At 37.6% G+C, this 19,884-nt stretch overlaps 1 protein-coding gene across 1 annotated transcript in view; it reads right to left on the bottom strand.

Moving 5' to 3' along the window:
• Window positions 1–19,884, bottom strand: part of PXDNL (peroxidasin like) — a 478,851-nt gene that overhangs the window by 34,004 nt on the left and 424,963 nt on the right. Inside the window, exons 18-19 of the mRNA XM_088023147.1 lie at window positions 13,862–13,996; window positions 11,236–11,444 (exon numbers count right to left, since the gene is read on the bottom strand). Coding sequence (XP_087879273.1) covers window positions 11,236–11,444; window positions 13,862–13,996 — 344 coding nt within the window. The remainder of the gene's footprint in view (window positions 1–11,235; window positions 11,445–13,861; window positions 13,997–19,884) is intronic.

Genomic DNA, 19,884 nt, shown 5'->3' with positions numbered 1-19,884 from the left:
TTCTTATATAAATATGTATATACACTTGGTCAAACTCTGTTCTTAGGCCTAACATCAATTATTAATTTGAAACTTTATAGTAACATGTGATGGGTATTATTATCCCTAGTGTTAAATTGAGGAAACTAAGACAGAGATGTTACATTACTTTCTCCAAGGTACTACAGCTTTTTATGGAAGAGCCAGGATTCGAATCCAGACATTTTGTTTCAAAAGTCCAACCTCTTTAATGCCACACTACAGCAAGGGATGAGAAAAATAGAAATAACAAGATTAAAACTCCTGAATATGTGGTTTGTGCAACTTTGGAATAATGGTATCATTATTTGTTAACTGAATGAATGGATTGATGGATGGATGGATGGATGGATGGATGGATGGATGGATGGATGGATAGTTGGATGGATGAATAGATCTAGAGTAGAAGATAAAAGGAGATGACTTGAATTCATATTGGCTCAAAAATATTGTCAAATTTCTGGTCTACATATGAGTTAGGGGAGGCATGAAATAAATACAGCAGATATATTTCAAGACACCATTAGGAGGTGCAGATGAAGATGAAGCAATATGGCTCATTTTCAAGAAGCATAATGCTAAGTGTGTGTGCATGAGTACATGTAACTTCCCATTCAGTGCAGCCTTAGTTGACCCCCCAACCAATCCCTCAGCCTTTGCACTATGAATGAAACCCTAGATCTTTACTCTGTCAAACAAAATCCTTCCTTGTGCACACATTCTTCTGTCTCCAGCCTCATTTCTCTCTAATGCACCATTCATGGCTAATCATCCAGCTCCAACTTTATTTGGTCTCTCTCACCTGAGTAACAAACACCACCGGTGTTATGTCACCATCTCTAAGAAGCCTTTCTTAAACTGCTAGGACCAGGTCAGATGGAAATTCATTACATTCTCTTAGCACTCTGTACATCTGTCTACTATTCTCCATTGGCTAAGGAGAGAGCAGAGAGGAGGGCTCCGTCCTACCTACCAGTTTATCCTCACCACATAGTACAGGACCTGAACATGATCCACACTGAATAAATATTCTAATGAATGAATGAATGAAATCAAAGTGGCCAAATCATTATTTTAAAATATCCAGTTGTTATTTTCTGTATTTAAGAGTTTGATTGCAGGATTCAAGCTGTTTGGGTTTATACTGTATCTTCCACATTTGAATTATATTACTTTGGATAAGCTATTTAAAATTGTTGACTCCATTCTCTCATCTGTACATGAGGATGATAACACGATTTATCTCATGGAGTTGGTTAGAGCATTAAATGAGTTAAGGAAAGTAAAGCACTCTGAAAGAATGTCGTACACAGATTGAGCTCAAATGTGTCTCTTCTTTTTGGAAGAAACTTTAGAGAATAAGATGACTGGCTTATTTAGTTCACAAGCAACTTTTGCATAATGTCAAAGTTATAAATGTTTTTGTTCATAAGCATAGAACTAACATTCAAAAAATGTTGAATGAATTAAAACTTAATGTAATGTGTTTGTAGACAGTTTTTCAAGGCAATTCCAAATGAGTTTAAAAAACAATTTCCCTGAAAATAATTGGTATAAATACTTCAGGATTTTTTTTTACATTTACATTTCTTTATAGTGAAAAATAGCACAGAACAATTTGCAGAACTTGCATAAAAGCAACAATTTGCTATTTAAATGTACTGTCAAATTAAACTAGTAGAAATGTGATGTCAGCCTGCTTGGCAGTGAGTACTGAAAAAAGGAAAATTTATTTCAATAGGTATGTAGATTGCAATCCCTATGAATCATATCCAAACTCAGACCCCATCTGGTCTGGCCCAGAGATGGACACATGGTAAGGAGACTTGTCAGGACATAAAGTCCTGGACATTAATGATTAATTTAACTAAATCAGAAGATTCTGAAGACAACAAGTTGCTTTAGGCATAGGACTGGACATTCAGATTTGTTGGCATGGACTGACATTCCTTGATGAGTAAACAAGTTCAAGTTGGGGAGTTGAAGCTACAGTAGCTCAGGCAATCATGCATGTTTCCATGAACTGATCAAAATTCTGCAGCTATGGAATATTGGGGTTCTGATGCTGCATTCCACATACTAAAAATATATCAATGATGATAGGCTTAAAAATTGACAAAAATATATATAACACTTTTTTTAAGTTATCATCAACACTTGTTTCTTAACATTTTAGCACTTCTCATTTGCTGGCAAGAAGAGAAAAGGGAAAAAAGTACAAATAACAATTTAAAGAAACATAAAAATGAAAATTTTGGGGAGACTCTGAAACAACTTTATTCAATGCTGTGGTTTTAGGTTGTATTTATATAACAATCAAATATAATTCCTAGTTCTTAGTTCCTATGGAGGAACCAAATATATTAACATTCCCTATATTTAGATGGTGTTTCATCTGAATTAGTGAGCAATACTGAACTGTGGGGTGACAGCAGGAAACCACTCATATTTCTTCATACTCTTACCAGCATTCCATTTTCTTTCTACCTTACAATTGCATTATCTATTGCAGTGTAACAAGTTACCACAAACACGGTGGCTTAAAACAAACACTAATGCACTTTTATGAATTGAATTGTGTTCCTCCCCTTAATTCATATGTTGAAGTCCTAAGCCCTAGTACCTCAGAATGTAACCTTATTTGGAAAAAGGGTCATTGCAGATGTAATTAGTTGAGTTCACACTGGGGTAGGATGGGCCCTAACCCAATGTGACTGGTGTCCTTATAAAAAGGGAAGCTTGGACACAGATAACACATACACAGCTGGAAAACCATGGGAAGATGAAGGTAGAAATGGGTAATACAGGAGAAGCCAAGGAAAGCCAATGATGCCAGCAACCGCCAGAAGCTCAGGGAGAGGCAGGGAACAGATTTTCCTTCATAGCCCTCAAGGGGTACCAGCCCTGCAATAAATACCTACAGTCCTCTGTCCTCCAGAATGGTGGGACAAGAAACGTCCATTGTTCAAGCAATGCAGCCTGGAATATTTTGTCATGGCAGCCCTAGCAAACTAAAATTTTAATTATTAAAAATATTATCTCAGATATTAATTTATTATTAAAATGTATGAAATTAAATATATATTAAAATACTCTAATATAAATATTAATATTTAATAAAATATTCCACTTAATTTTCATTATCTCCCTGACAAAATATTTGTTCAAATGATTTACAAATGTCTATGCAGAGGCGCTTGGGTGGCTCAGTTGGTTAAGCGACTGCCTTGGGCTCAGGTATGATCTCAGGGTTCTGGGATCGAGCCCAGCATCAGGCTTCCTGCTCATCAGGGAGTCTGCTTCTCTCTCTCTCCGTCCACCCCTCCCCCTGCCCGTGCGCTGTCTTCTTCAAATAAATAAATAAAATCTTTTTAAAAAGTCTAAGTAATAATTTTATTTTAAATCTAATCATTTAATTTTAGACTAGTTGAGAATACTACATGTCAATTCTCCTTGTTAGAATTTCAGTTTTTCTGGTGATATGACATATAACCAACTTTTCAAAATTTTCCATGGATATTTGAAAATAAAGTTAATTTTAGTTTATAGAGTAGAAAGTTGGATACATCACTTATAAAGGGATCTCACTGATAAATTCAAATACACTTCCATTAAAGTGTGCTAAATAGATGCTAAGTTATTTCACATGAGAGTTTCTAACTATGGTATATCAGATTGTGAAATGAAAGTAGACCTTATGTCCATTAATGCTTTTCTTTCTTAAATTCAACGTTTTAAAATATTGTTTTTGCCACTCATGTTTCTATCTCTTTGTGTGCCTGACTTACTTTTACCTATTGTTTTATATTTGATCATTCTAAATATTTTGCTTATGTGTATCTCTTGTAATGATGTAGAGTTAAAACTGTTTTTGTATACATCTAAGAATTTTCTACCTTTAATAATTCTCTTAATACACTGAAACTTCAACTACTTCTGAGTCTTACTAGCTTTCTTTAATTTTTGCTTATGCCTCATTGGTTAGTTTCTACTTTGTTGATTTTATTCCCCTAGTGATCTGCAGGGCATATATCCTGTCTTTACTGCTAAGTACCTGTATATTTCATGGGAGCATATTTGAAAAGAAATTTCACTAATTATCAATGTCAATACTTAAACACTAATAATTCTAAATATGATGAGAATTTTTAAATTTTATAGTAACACTAAAAGTAATCAAAAATCAATTTTTGATATTAAAAGACACTTAAACAACTTAATGAAAACTTAATGAAACCGTGCTTATTAGCAACCTACTTCATTTTTTATTTTTTATTATTTATTTATTTATTATTTTTTAGAGAGAAAGAGAAAGAGCACGAGTTGCAGGGGGTTAAGGAGAGGCCAAGGGAGAGGGAGAGAATTTACACACACTCCAGGCCCAGCATGGAGCTGGACACAGGGCTCCATCTCATGACTTTGAGATCATGACCTGAGCAGAAATCAAGAGTGTCACCCAGGTACCCCAACAACCTACCTCTGATACCAGAAGGTTTTTTCCTACTGGGATGTCACAGATTGTAAATAAAAACAAAATGCTGTATTTGGAAGATAACTCAATACCTCAGAACTTATAAGATGTCATTCAATAGCTAATGTTTTATGCTATATGTAAAGTCAATATTATCAGTACAGTTTGATTCATTAACTGTATCACCATTTAAATACATCATATTTTGTATCATTTCAGGGCTATTTAGTGCCCTTTACCCTACTTATGAGGTTTCTTCTCGCCTTGATTTCAATAAGCTATTCATATAAGATATTATGTACTTGCAGAACCAAGGAGAGTGGGAGATGTCCTATGGCGCTCTATTAAAAATAGCAACAATTTTCAAAGCCAAACCTGAGAACACTGTTGCAAATTAATGGGTTCATTAAAGCTTTATAGGAGTTGCTGAAATCTTACTTCTTTAGTAATACTTTGAAGGCATTTTATAAGTTAAGCATGAAACAGCCATAACATTATGAAATATTATGGTAATAAAATCAGTCTCTTATGGGAGAAATTAAACTTTCATTAGTTTACAGACATAAGCACAATTTATTTGAACTAAAGTCAAGAGTAAACATATATTTACATTTGTATATAAAATATACTGTATTTAAAATTACTCGATGCTTTAAAGACAGAACTTCATGTAAACTATGCAGCTGGAAATTGCAAGACCAGATGTTCCATAAACCCCAGTAGAAAATATACATCTGTTGGTTCTTTGTGAAATTGTTTTACTTGAAAGTTTTAATCAAGTGGCATGGTGTCTTCATACATTACCTACATTAGGTGTATTTTTCATTTTTAAAATGAGTGGAGAGTAAATCATTTTCTGTTTGATACTCAAGAAAATGTTTGATGCTCTATGTAAAATCAATTTTATCAGTAGAGTTTGATTTATTTGATCTATAGCACAAACAAATGTGCCAATTATAGAGCTTGTTGAAATAAGTAGATTGGTAATACGACTTGTGAATATTGTTAGTTGCATCTGTGATGTCTATAATATTATGCAAAGACTCTTGATCTATTGATTAAATGATTCTAAAAATTAGTTTAAATTGATGGTAAAATGTCAAGAGTGTTGCATTTACAATTTGTTAGCACAGGATTCTAAAAAGGAAGGTCATCCAGCTAAAGAAGAGTTCCCATATTTATCTCAGGTAAAAGGGACTTGGAGGAAATTATGGAAAGTATAGAGAAAAGAAAACTAGCTATGACAAGGTGAGATAAGGAAGAACAGAAATAAAACCTGGACTTGGAATTGAGATGTCTGCATTTTATCCCTAGCCCTGCTAATAAATAGTGAGGGTAAGTTACTTAGACCTTTTCAATTTTTGCTTCCTAATCTTAAAATGAAGTGTTTTTTGTTTTTTGTTTTTTGTTTTTTGGGTTTTTTTCCCAAATGAAACGATCTCTCACATTATCTCTCACTCTGAAGACCTATAACTAAGATAGCTAAGGGAGAAAAAGAACACAGAAATGTAATGTGAAATGCTTTATGCTTTATAAATTACGTTAAATGATATAACATATTAAATCTAAAAATCTGAGAAATCTTGCATTACCTTATATGCTGGTAAAAAAGATTCCTATTTATTAAATTCATTCATTCTGTCATTTGCTCTTTTGATCGCTGTTATCTTTTGTTAATTACAACCCTTGTGAGGTTTCCATGTTCCCTTTTCCTTAAAACCGAATCAAATCAATGAATACTTTGAATACTTGCTGCTTATAATTTCCACAGCAAAGGTTCTGTTCTGAACCTCTCTTTGTTCTTCATGCTTTTCTCCATATTTTTGGTAAAAACTTACTGTTTTCTAGTACATACTTATGGCACTGAATTACTAGTTTTATGTTGGTTGAAATAAGAATAACAACAAATCAAGCAGTGTATTCATCTGGTAACTATCTCCACAAACTGGCCTAATGCTTACATATACTTTGAATCAAACTTTAAGTTGTTTTGACATAATATAGACAGACACATTGTGGACAGAACAGCATTTTCTTATGTGCTCAGAAAAACAGAAACCTCATGAAGAGTAGGTAAATAATCTTTGACTAGAATCTTCCATGATTTGAATTAGAATATTGTTTCTTTAATCCTTACCAATATTAATCATTTCAGAGTGCTGTATTTAAAGACTAACTCATAAGTATCCTAGTTTTCTGCCATATCACTTATACCAAAGGTATGCATCTGCTTCATGCAAGCTTGCATCCAGAACCAGCATATAGCTCCCACTTCGCCTCTGTCATTTCTCCACATTCTCTGGTACTACTAGTAGTAGCACCTGTGCAAATTACGGGCTCCCCTAGTGACTTCCAGTGTACTGCCGGGTGGTACAACAAAGAAATCAAGCCGGGAGTATCTAGAACTGGTCCCTGAAGGAGGCCATCCTGGTAGATGATGTCCGGTTGTCTATAGATTCTTTCAAATAAATTAGTTCACACATACTTAGCTGCAGTTTGCTCATATTGACAGAATCAGAGTCAACACAGCAAATAGTTTAAATCTATGTGTCAAATACAGAAGCTGGGCAGAGAAATAAACCCATAAGGCAAAAACCATGAAGTAGGCAATGACAAAATGGAATAAACAAGATGCTTAGGCAAGTTTTCCTAAGTTTTTGGAGGGTTGCTGTGTGATTTTTGTTTTTATTTTTTATTTTTTAAAAATATTTATTTATTTATTTATTTGAGAGAGAGAGAGAGTGCAGGTGGGGGGGGCGGTGCAGAGGGAGAGGAGGGAGAAAATCTCAAGCAGACTCCCCACAGAGCACGGAGCCCCACGCTGGGCTGGGTCCCATGACCCCTGAGATCATGACCTGAGCCGTGAGATTCTCTCCCTCTCCCTCTCCCCTCTCCCCACCCTCATTTTCATGCTCTCCCTCTCTAAAAACAAAGACAAAAAACAAAACAAAACAAAAAACATGGGCTTCATGGGCTTAGAGCCCATGGGATTTATATATTCCCAGACAAGAGGACAGGAGGGAGAATAAATGACCTAGTAAACAGTTAAAATGTGTTTTGCTTTTTCCTTATGGGAACTCCTAAGGTTCTATATAAGAATGCTTTTAATCTTCAAAGAAACCCATGTTTTATAACTGAATTCCAGGTCCTACCTTAGCTTCAGATCAAAACTAGTTTTCCCACAGCTTGCTTCAGTATATTTTTAGTCCACACAAGGGAGAGCATAAAACGATTAAACAGGAACCTCCATGACCTTCAGCAACCACATCTGCTGGTTAACGCTGCCACAAAGGAAACCTCAGGTACCCATGTTTTCCCTGGAGATCTTAGACCTTGATTGGCATGCAGCTCAACAAAAGGCAAGAAGAAAGGTACCTGCCTGGCTCAGTGGTAGATGCTTCATCACAAGGTCACAGGAACTACAGGAATTCCCCAGTGTGGAAGATAGGTCTTCCCCTAGGTTCCCAGTCCGGAGGCCAGGACTCCCCAGGGCAAGCTGCGCTGCCTCGGACCCTGAAGACAGGTGCACACTCAGGGGACCAGGAGAGGGCTGTGCTGAGGCCCTGGGAAAGAGTCAGGCCGAGTGCTCCTGAGGGACCCCAACACTTTGGGAACCACCCAGCCAGGGAAGAGGACTGGGGGTAGCTCAGCTCTGGAAGGACTTGATGTCCAGATTTCTGTGGTTTCCCTGATAGCTTCTGCCTTCAGGGCCTGCCAGGGGTCTCTACTTCTCAGAAGGTGGAGAGTGACCTGGGTAGATGGGCTGTCTTCCTGCCCTCAGCCTGGGAGTGGCTGATATCACCTTCTGCGAGGTTTTTTGCCATGGAGGTAACGTCAACAACCTGACCTGAATCCCCACCATCCAAGAGAGGAAAAGTAACTGTCCATTCCAGGAGCCTGACAACCAAGGAAAGAGTAGGGAATGGCATCATCAAGCATGCCCCATGTGATGGAAGAGGCAGAGAATTATAATACAGGAATTTAAGGCATGGCAAATGCTGCAGAGAAAAACTTCCTAAAGCTTAATTAGATGATGTTGGAACTAAGAAATTAAATAGAGGAATTTAAAAGGAGGATGGTTCCTACTGAGACTGAAATTAGTGAATTTGATATTAGTGGTCATGTGCAAAAAATATATTAGAACATTTAGCAAAAATATAAGAGGTTGAAATAAGAAGGACAAGAAAAGAGATTTGGAGGGTAAACTGTGTAGGCCTAATAGCCAAAGACAGTTCAAAAGGAAAAATATATATATATATTATACAATATTTAAGGAATATATAATTATTAAGGAATATGAGATTCACATCCCCCTTTGTTGAAGAAAAGTATAAATCTGTGAATTGAAATTACTCACAAGTTCGAGACTGAGTTGATAAGAAAAGTTACCATCTAGACATATTCTGACCTAATAATATATATAAATGGAATGACTTGGGTATATTTATACAGTGGTAAGAAGCAAAGATAAATGGATGATATAATGTGACAAATGACATGCAAAATTAAAAGAAAGTCCAACTCCTTAACACCCTAAGATACTCCACCACTTCACTGTCTACACAAACACACAGCAACACCGCTCTCTAAGTGACATACAAGTCCCATGTCCATCTTTTAGGTCTTATGCCTTCTACCTACCAAGAATAATAAAGTACAGTCATCCAAAACCCAATTGCATTTACAATATTACAGTTTTGGAAAGATCAATTTCAATGTATTTTTGCATTTAGGAGAGGATTTTTGTTGTAGTTTCTATCAAAGAAAGAGCATTCTTACTATTGCTCAAGACCACAAATTAGGATCTTAATAATAAGAATGCTTCACATATTCAAGATTCTCTCCTCCCCTTGCCTGTTAAATCTTTGCAATGCATTTTCCATAACAAATATCACCAATAAAAAATGCATTACAATTTAAGTAATGAGAGGCTCTCTCCTATGGGTTTTGAGATGTCTGATAGTACATTGGAGCCACAGGACTGAAGGAGCAGGGTGCCTTCATTTGGTACCTGCTCACTGTCTGTGCCATGCACACGTCTTATGGGTGTTCAGAAGAGACCGTGCACACAGAGAAAAGAGCTGAGGCTTTCAGGTTGGCGATATATAGGTTTAAATCACAGCTGGGGGACCTCAGAATATGTATTTAGCATCCAGGAACCTCATTTTCCTCAAATGTGAAGTGGGGACAATGATAACCACCTTGAAAGACTCATAAAGACTATGAAATAGGCAGGTGTTATGTATGAATCACCTATCACAGGGCTGGTGGTGTGAGCATCTAGAACAGGCATATGTGGGCATAATGGGACCACAGCTTTTGTTTCCAGGACTTGAATCATCACTTCCATCGACAGCACAGCTATTTTCATCATCATGGCCCACACCCTGCCATCCCATCTATTTTTTCCTCTACTCGGTGGGCTCAATGCCCATTCTGAAGATGGCAGAAAAAGCAAGAGGACTGTTACTACTTGCCATACATCTTGCTTTTCACATTGCCTCCCTGCATCCCATGTTTTGGAGAGCTGGAAATATTTCATTATTCCTGGCCATAATCACCAAGAATTTGAGGTGAGGGAAAGTACATCTCCTTCTCACTGTACTAAATGACTTTCTTCTCTGTCCCATAAAACCCACCGTAGAGAAAAAGGAAACTGCAACTCAGATGTCACTGTTTTTGGATCAACATTCTCTCCTATTTCTAGTACTTGATTTTCCCACTCAGGAATGTTTGGGGCTAATAACATCTCTCCTGTGAATGCCAAGTACTACTTCTATGATGGCAGCTGCCTTTTTCTTCTTAGAGAACATCAGCGCTCCCCCAGGTCCATAGCCTCTATACATGGCAGGCACAAGGCCACTGTGGCCTGTATGTTGGTAGAGGCAAAAGAGACACAAGTGTGGTATCATGTGAGAGATATGTGCTCACATGTGGAACCACGGCATGTTCTGCTCAGAACCATCAAGTTCTTAGTTCATTTCTAGGTGTCAGCTGACATACATCCTTTCCCCAGCCCTAGGTTACCACTTACTCCAAGTTATCTGACACTCTTGAGCCATATTCTCATTTATTAAAGAAAAGTTAGAGCCATATTTCTTGAGGTATTGTGGTGACAAAATAGATGCATACAAAGCACCTTAGATAGAGTTTGGCTTATAAAAGGTGATATGGTAGACGTGGCAAATTATGTTGTATCACTAGAGAAAGTTCTCTATCAGGACATCCCCAAATTTCCAATGAACATGGGTGCAACATCATATGGAGACTAGATAGTTTAAACTAGCTGAGCTACTATGATTTTTTCTCCTCTTTGTGGCCAGCTGACCCCCAGGAAGCAGATATATCCAGTACCAAATGACTGGAGTTTGATGTTTGGCATAGTCATCTGAAGGGCGAGGAGAACTAGAGACCACCAAGTTCCACCCCATTCTGCTGGGCTCTCCCTGCTCTCCCAGGTCCCTCCCCCCTTCTGACAAGCCCCACCCCGCTCTGCTGGGCCCCTCCTTCCCTGACAAGCCCCTCCCCATTCTGAGGAGACTGGATCCAAATGGAGGAGGGGAGTTGGAACGCGTTCCCGTAGTCCTCTCCAACATCCGTTTGATTCCTAAAGGGAAGAAAACCTGCTCTCGTGTGTTTTCCTCCGTGCACCTTTGTTGAAGGAGCCTAGTCTTTGACGTTAGAAATCACCCAAGCGCGCACACATGCAAATTCAGACAGGGCTAACGGTGTGCTCACTGACTGACCTTCACAGCAGTCTTGCCACACTCGCAGATCGACTTGAGGTATCTCACTGCAGCTCAGGTAATCCTGCGGGTATTGTGCCTTCACGAAGACATCGGCCTGGACTTGCTGGATGTTGTCACCATTGTCACAGAGCACGCGGCCCAGTGACGCCTGCTTTAGCTGAGTGAGCTGTGCGGGAGTGAACACCCCGGGGTTCTCATACCAGAACCTGGTGGTCAGCAAGGAGAGGCAGAGTGAGGGTCTTGGGCAGAGCACTGTACTGAGCTCCGTGCGGAGCAGTGATAACAGCACGGAAGAGCTCAGCAAAAGAGAAGCATATGTAAAGGATTATGTTTGTTCTCCAACTAAGCATGTTTGAACTGCCTCCAATATTTATAAAGTTCTTAAATCCCATGCTTTTGAACTATCGCTTTCTCTTCAATTTTTACAAAATGATTCAAAGTAAAGCTTTATAAAGTTTTAAAAGATTTTTAAAAAGCACATTTTCTAATCTTAAAATTCCATAAACTGCTTTTAGAAATTACCTGAACAGTTTAATATTGACATGTTTGTCTAAAAGGGAAATGTTGCTTTGTAATTATTAATAAACACTAGCTTATTATATCTATTGGTTAATTAGAATGAACACATTCGGTTTCAAATGAAACCATACAGTTTAAAAACATTATTAAAGTGAGCCCTTGTTCATTCCTTCAGGAAGTATTTCAGTACCATATGCCAAGCACTTTTCTCATGCTAGGAATACAACATATGATAAGAAGCAAAAGACTGTTGCCACTCACATGGCATATGGGTTGACTTGTGTCCCCTCAAAATTTATATTCTGAAATCCTAGCCCCCAGTACTTCAGAATGTGACTTTATTTGGAGACGGGTCTATTAAAGAGGTAGTTAAGTAAAAATAAGTCATTAGAGTGTCATGGGGGAATTAAGGTCATAATCCGATATGATTAGTCTCCTTATAAGGAAAGGAAATATGGACACAGAAAGGTACAGAGGGAAGACTATGTGGAGAGAAAGGGAGAAGTTGGCCATCTACAAGACAAGGAGAAAGGTCTCTGTAGGGACCAACACTCCCAACCTTTACCTAGACTCCAGAACTGTGAGACAGTACATTTGTAATTTAAGCCACTCAGTCTTTTGGATTTTGTTATGGTAGCCATAGTAAACTAATACAAATGGGGAAGGCAGCTTACATCAAAAAAACCAAAGCTTTCCCAAATTTATTTACTTTTTAACTACTATCAATTGAACATAGCCCAACTATGTGTGGCAATAAATCCAGAGTGCTAAAACTAATTTATAAAAATTAAAATGAAATATTATACTATGAATGTTTGCCAATGTGCAATTAAAGGAATTAAATCTGTTCCTACTTTCTTTATAATTCATAAGAAGAGATTGGGAAGAAAAATTTAAGTAAAGAATAATTTTTAGTATAACTTTAATTAAAAACTAAGTTCTAGGGGACACCTGGGTGGCTCAGCCTTCAGCTCAGGTCATGATCCCAGGGTCCTGGGATCAAGTCCCTCATCGGGCTACCTGCTCTGCAGGGAGTCTGCTTCTTCCTCTGCCTGCCACTCTCCCTGCTTGTGCTCTCTCACTCTCTCTCTCTTCCCCTTTCTGACAAATAAATAAAAAATCTTAAAAAAATAAGTTCTAGATAGTGTTTTAAGTCATTATAGATGATAGATAGATAGATAGATGATAGATAGTTGATATAGATATAGATACACACATGTCTGCAATAATCAAAAGGTTGAATTGTCAAACAGGTTCACAAGACTCCTAGCTCTTACTCAAGACTATACTAATGATTCAGAAGATACAGCGAGTGCCCTGGAACACATTTGGTTCAAGTAAGAAAGGAGAGCTAATAGTGTGTCCCATGTCAACCCAGTGGGGGCTACTTAGCTTTTCAGTTTTCTTAGTTTTTATACTTGGTTAGCCTTGCAAGAAAGATATTACGTGAACTTACATCTCCAGCCAGCTGTCTGTCATAATTTCATAAAGTCAGGTTGATTTACAGTAAACACTTCAGACAAACCAAGAGATCTTTACAAAGAATTCCCAGTTATCTTTCTCCTAGTAAATGCCCTTAGCACAGTTTTGCAAGGAGATCTAGTATTGGGTCAACAGGTCTTCCATGAGGATGAAGAGATGCAGCTGCAGGCCTGCTGTCAACTCCTGCCTGCCAACATCATTCACAGTTGCCACAATCTATGAGCCCTAGGTACTACTGTTAATCAGACTTCACAGATGAGGCAACAGGTTTCAGGTGTTATGCTTCTTAAGGTTAAATAGTTTCGAGTAGGTGTGCCCAGATTTAAACACAGGGTAGTAAGTCTAGTGCATCCTTTTAACCACTGACTTCTATGCCTTTCCTAGACAGTCTATTTCTTTTTTTCTTACAAAGATTTATAAAAATTTATAAAAAGGAGTGCTATCTGGTATTATCAGTAGTCAGAAAAATTCTGTGACCAGATACTATTTGTTATTTCTCATATTCAAAATATTTTAAATCATAGAAGGCATGAACTCACACTCATAATGTTATTGTACACCTATATTTTGGGGCAAAAAACAATTTTGTTAGCTTTGATAAGTATAACAGATAATTCTTCACCTATCTCCATCTCTTAGCCGCTGAAACTGGGTAACAAACAGGCACATAAGTGTTGGTCCCACTCTCGTACCAGGGATCAGGTCTTCAACCATGAGGGCAGGCCAGAAGTCAATGTCGCCTGGCGAGCCGTACAACCTGAAACAAAGATGTGCAGATGTCACATGCTGGGGTGTGAAAATGACAATGACAGTATTATTTATACAAATGACTACAGAGCATTTTTTAAAAATTTATACACACTAAAAAGAAAGGCAGAGATTATTAGTATTCCCATTTCACAGGTAATACTTTGAGATGATAAAAGAATTCAGGGATCACCTAGCTGGCCAGGGAACAGAGAAGTGACCTAACCAAGAGCATTTAACCCCAGTCATGTAACATCCACTGTGTCCTTTATAATTACTCCATAAGTATATGGAATATAACTCTGTGTGTGTGTGTGTGTGTGTGTGTGTGTGTGTGTGTATGTGTGTAGGTCTATATCCAACTAATTTGTTCAGAAATAAGTAACAAATAAACTAATTAGCTAACTATTAAAAAATGTCCATGTCAGTGTATATGGTAAGTAGGTTAAACAGAGTGAAAAAATAATCTGTGGAAATAATATAATGTGTTAGATAAATTTTCTCTTGCTAAAAAGACAATGATATTTGATTTGGGATCTGAAGTGATTTTTTAAAATTAAAAAAATCATAATGTAAATGACAATTAAGCAAACAGCTTTGGATACACCATCCATTTAAAGAAAGAAAATTAGACCAGTACCCGTGAAACTCCTTGGAGAGCCACTGAGACTGTTTTGCCCCGTCCCAAGGATAAACATGGGAACAACTTGACCTGTCCCATATGTTACTTTAACATTTTATTTCATGTGTATGATTCCACGGATTGCATATAGTCCAGCTTCATATGTTTTAACCTTGACACAGATGGAAACATCATGTTCATACTTCCTTTGTTTCACTCAACTGTTCATTCCTGTTGTTGCATACATCTGCATGCTTTTCTCTGCTCCATTGTAGCCCACTGGATATTCTCCCAATTTAGTTGTCTGCTCTACTGGTGATGAATATTTGTGGTGTTTTCAGCTTTTTACTATAAACATTCTCATACATGTTTCTTAATACAGACAAAGGCCTTTCTAGGCCAGGCATCAGCAAATTTTACAACAAAGGATAGGATTGTAAATATTTTCAGCATTGTGGGCTACCTTTTGCAATTATTCAACTCCCCTTTTTCACAAAAGCAGCCAAAGACAACACATAAAAAATGGACAGTTTTGTTCCAATAAACCTTTACTTAGAAAATCAGGCAGAAGGTTAGATTTGGTCAATGGGCTGTGGTTTGCAGATCCCTGCTCTAGAATATGCTGATGCTAAAGTTTCAAATGATGAGTGTGGAGGATGACATTTTTAATTTTAATAGATAATGCCAAATTGCTGTCCAAAACATATGTATAGTTCATACTCTCATAATGAGCATACAGAAGTTCTCTGTGATGCATATCTTTAATTTTAATAGATAGTGTCCTTGGCATATTGAATTTATTCTTCAATTTTTTTTTTGTTTAGTCAAATCTCTTTGCTGCTGCCTTTCTTCTCCTTCCCCCACCTCCTCCTTCCTTCCCTTCCCCCTTGTACCCCTCTCCATCCTCCCCCTCCTGCTCCTTCTCCTCATCCTCCTGCATTTCCTTTCTTAATTTCTGATGATAGCTGGGCTTTTTATATCTCCAAGTACTTGTTTGAGTGTTTGAGTGCTTGTTTAATTCAGATTCAAGTGTTGTATTATAGATTCCTTCTGTTTCAATTATTTTTTCCCCTGGAAGAATTTTTCTTTGAAATGTTTTGATTTGCATTTTTGTTTTCTTGCTACATAGCTTTATTTGAAATAAGCTTTCTCTCTCTCTCTTTTATTTCTAGGCATTTCATGAAATGGCTTTCTAGTTCAGTACCATACTCTTCTGTTACTGCAGTGAAGTAAAGCATCTTTGGTTGAGGTGTTGGTGGCAATGGGAGACAGTAGGCATTGATGGGTTTTATTTCTCTTTCATTCTTACAGTATTCTTAATTTCACTTCATTCTGATTTAGCTTCCTATCATATCTGAAGGGGTGCTATCCCTTCTTTACTTATCTTCTGTCCCCAAAACATGGCTAACTCTGGTTGCTTTCAGCCATGTGACTGGTGTTGTGGACTCCTGGGTTCTAGAGCTACATTTGGTGATTTAACGCTTATTGTTGACCTGTGTCCTTCTAGAGAGATTTCTTTTTTTTTTTCCTCATAGTTCATCTATATACCCTGATCCCCTTTCTTATGCCCACAAAGATTTTTAGGTTCTCCATCCTTCTCTCCATGCCCACAGACTTGCTGTGGAAGTGGAGCTTCGATGGCAGCTCTGTTGGAACTTGGTGATGATTTTCAGACTTAAAATAATTTGAAATTCATGACTTTCTTGTCTCCTACTAATTCTAAACGTATAAGTCTTGTTATTTGGTGTGTCCTCTTCATCAGACTCATAGTTTTATAGGACGCCATGTTAAGAGATTTAAAATCAGATGACCATTTGTTATTTTTCTAAGACTAAGTTGAAATTATGCCTACTTTGTAAAATTTGTGCTAATCTCATGGAAGTGAAATAGTGTTTCATTATGATTTTTCATTATCCTGATTATTTTGTTGAGCATCTGCTATATATTGATTGGGCAATCTTTTTTTTTCACATAAAATGCCTATTTATACCATGTCTTTTCCCCATTTTTTCTATTGGGTTATAATTTCCTGTCTTACTTTAGGAGTTCTGTATATATTCGGGATGCTAATGCATTGTTATCTATTCTCAAATGTATTCCTCAAATTTGGGACTCTTTTTAAAGATTTATTTATTTATTTATTTGAAGGGGGAGGGGCAGAGGGAAAGGGAGAGAGAGAGACTCTCAAGCAGACTCCACACTGAGTGCAGAGTCCAAGGCAGGACTTGATCCCAGGGCCCTGATATCATGACCTGAGCCAAATTCAAGTCAGATGCTTAACAAACTGAGCCACACAGGTGACCCAATAGGACTTTTTGTATTAATTACTCTCATTACGTCAGACTTTGATGAAAATATTGTCTTCCTTTTAAGGTCACTTTTAACAATTTTTATGGGGTTTTTTTGCTATTAATATAATTATATTCTTTTCAATATCTATTTATTTTTTGAATTTCATTATGTTATGTTAATCACCATACATTACATCATTAGTTTTTGATGTAGTGTTCCATGATTCATTGTTTGCATATAACACCCATTGCTCCATTCAGTACGTGCCCTCTTTAATACCCACCACCAGGCCAACCCATCCCCCTCCCCCCCTCCCCTCTAGAATCCTCAGTTTCTTTCTCAGAGTCCCTAGTCTCTCATGGTTCATCTCCCCATCCAATTTACCACCTTCATGTTTCCCTTCCTGCTATCTTCTTTTTTTTTTTAACATATAATGTATTATTTGCTTCAGAGGTACAGTTCTGTGATTCAGTAGTCTTAACAATTCACAGTGCTCACCATAGCACATACCCTCCCCAATGTCTATCACCCATCCACTCCATCCCTCCCATGCCACACCATCCAGAAACCCTCAGTTTGTTTCCTGATATTAAAAATTCCTCATATCAGTGAGATCATATGATACATGTCTTTCTCTGATTGACTTATTTCGCTCAGCATAACACCCTCCAGTTCCATCCACATCGGTTCAAATGGCAAGATTTCATTCCTTTTGATGGCTCTGTAATATTTCATTGTATATACATACCACATTTTCTTTACCCATTCATCTGTCAATGGACATCTTGGCTATTTCCATACTTTGGCTATTGTGGACAATGCTGCTATAAACATTGGGGTGCATGTACCCCTTCGGCTCCCTACATTTGTATCTTTGGGATAAATACCCAGTAGTACAAATGCTGAGTCTGTATGGTAGCTCTATTTTCAATGTTTTGAGGAACCGCCATACTGTTTTCCAAAGTGGCTGCACTTCCCACCAACAGTGTAGGAGGGTTCCCCTTTCTCCGCATGCCCACCAACATCTGTCATTTCCTGACTTGTTATTTTTAGCCATTCTGACTGGTGTGAGGTGGTATCTCATTGAGGTTTTGATTTGGATTTCCCTGATGCCGAGCAATGTTCAGCACTTTTTCGTGTCTGTTGGCCATTTGGATGTCTTCTTTAGAAAAAAAAAAATCTGTTCATGTCTTCTGCCCATTTCTTGATTGGATCATTTGATCTTTGGGTGTGGAGTTTGACAAGTTCTTTATAGATTATGGATACTAGCCCTCTATATGATATGTCATTTGCAATTATCTTCTCCCATTCTGTCAGTTGTCTTTTAGTTTTGTTGACTGTTTCTTTTGCTGTACAGAAGCTTTTTATCTTGATGAAGTCCCAATAGTTCATTTTTGCCCTTCCTTCCCTTGCCTTTGGTGATGTTTCTTGGAAGAAGTTGCTGCGGCTGAGGTCGAAGAGGTTGCTGCCTGTGTTCTCCTCAAAGATTTTGATGGAATCCTGTCTCACATTCAGGTCTTTCAAACATTTTGAGTCTATTTTTGTGTGTGGTTAAGGAAATGGTGAATTTCATTCTTCTGCATGGGGCTGTCCAATTATCCCAACACCATTTGTTGAAGAGACTATCTTTTTTCCATTGGACATTCTTTCCTGCTTTGTCGAAGATTAGTTGACCAAAGAGTTGAGGGTCCATTTCTGGGCTCTCTATTCTGTTCCATTGATCTATGTGTCTGTTTTTGTGCCAGTACCATACTGTCTTGATGATGACAGCTTTGTGATAGAGCGGAAGTCCAGAATTGTGATGCCACTGGCTTTGCTTTTCTTTTTCAACATTCCTCTGGCTATTCGGGGTCTTTTCTGGTTCCAGATAAATTTTAGGATTATATGTTCCATTTCTTTGAAAAAAGTGGATGGTATTTTGATAGGGATTGCATTGAATGTGTAGATTGCTCTAGGTAGCATTGACATCTTCACAATGTTTGTTCTTCCAATCCATGATCATGGAACATTTTTCCATTTCTTTGTGTCTTCCTCAATTTCTTTCATGAGTATTCTATAGTTTTCTGGTACAGATTCTTTGCCTCTTTGGTTAGAGTTATTCCTAGGTATCTTATGGTTTGGGGTGCAATTGTAAATGGGATCGACTCCTTAATTTCTCTTTTTTCTGTCTTGTTGTTGGTGTACAGGAATGCCACTGATTTCTGTGCATTGATTTTATATCCTGCCATTTTACTGAATTCCTTTTTAAGTACTAGAAGTTTTGGGGTGGAGTCTTGTGTGTTTTCCACATAAAGTATCATATCATCTGCAAGGAGTGAGAGTTTGACTTCTTCTTTGCTGATTAGGATGCCTTCTATTTCTTTTTGTTGTCTGATTGCTGTGGCTAGGACTTCTAATACTATGTTGAATAGCAGTGGTGATAGTGGACATCCCTGCCATGTTCCTGACCTTAGGAGGAAAGATCTCAGTTTTTCCCCATTGAGAATGATATTTGCTGTGGGTTTTTCATAGATGGCTTTTATGATATTGAGGTAGGTACCCTTTATCCCTATACTCTGAAGAGTTTTGATCAAGAAAGGATGCTGTACTTTGTCAAATGCTTTTTTGGCATCTATTGAGAGGATCATATGGTTCTCGTTCTTTCTTTCATTAATGTATTGTATCACATTGTTTGATCTGTGGATGTTGAACCAACCTTGCAGCCCAGGGATAAATCCCACTTGGTCGTGGTGAATAATCCTCTTAATGTAGTGTTGGATCCTATTGGCTAGTATTTTGGTGAGAATTTTTGCATCCATGTTCATCAAGGATATTGGTCTGTAATTCTCCTTTTTGTTGGGTTCTTTGTCTGGTTTTGGGATCAAGTTAATGGGCCTCATAAAACGAGTTTGGAAGTTTTCCTTCCATTTCTATTTTTTGGACAGTTTCAGAAAAATAGGTATTAATTCTTCTTGAAATGTTTGGTAGAATTTCCCTGGGAAGCC

This window comes from Eumetopias jubatus, unplaced genomic scaffold (assembly GCF_037043125.1).
Source record: "Eumetopias jubatus isolate StellerSeaLion01/CBP00866 unplaced genomic scaffold, mEumJub1_p1.0 scaffold_4, whole genome shotgun sequence".
Taxonomy (NCBI): Eukaryota; Metazoa; Chordata; class Mammalia; order Carnivora; family Otariidae; genus Eumetopias; species Eumetopias jubatus.
This window is presented reverse-complemented; position numbering and strand designations above follow the sequence as displayed.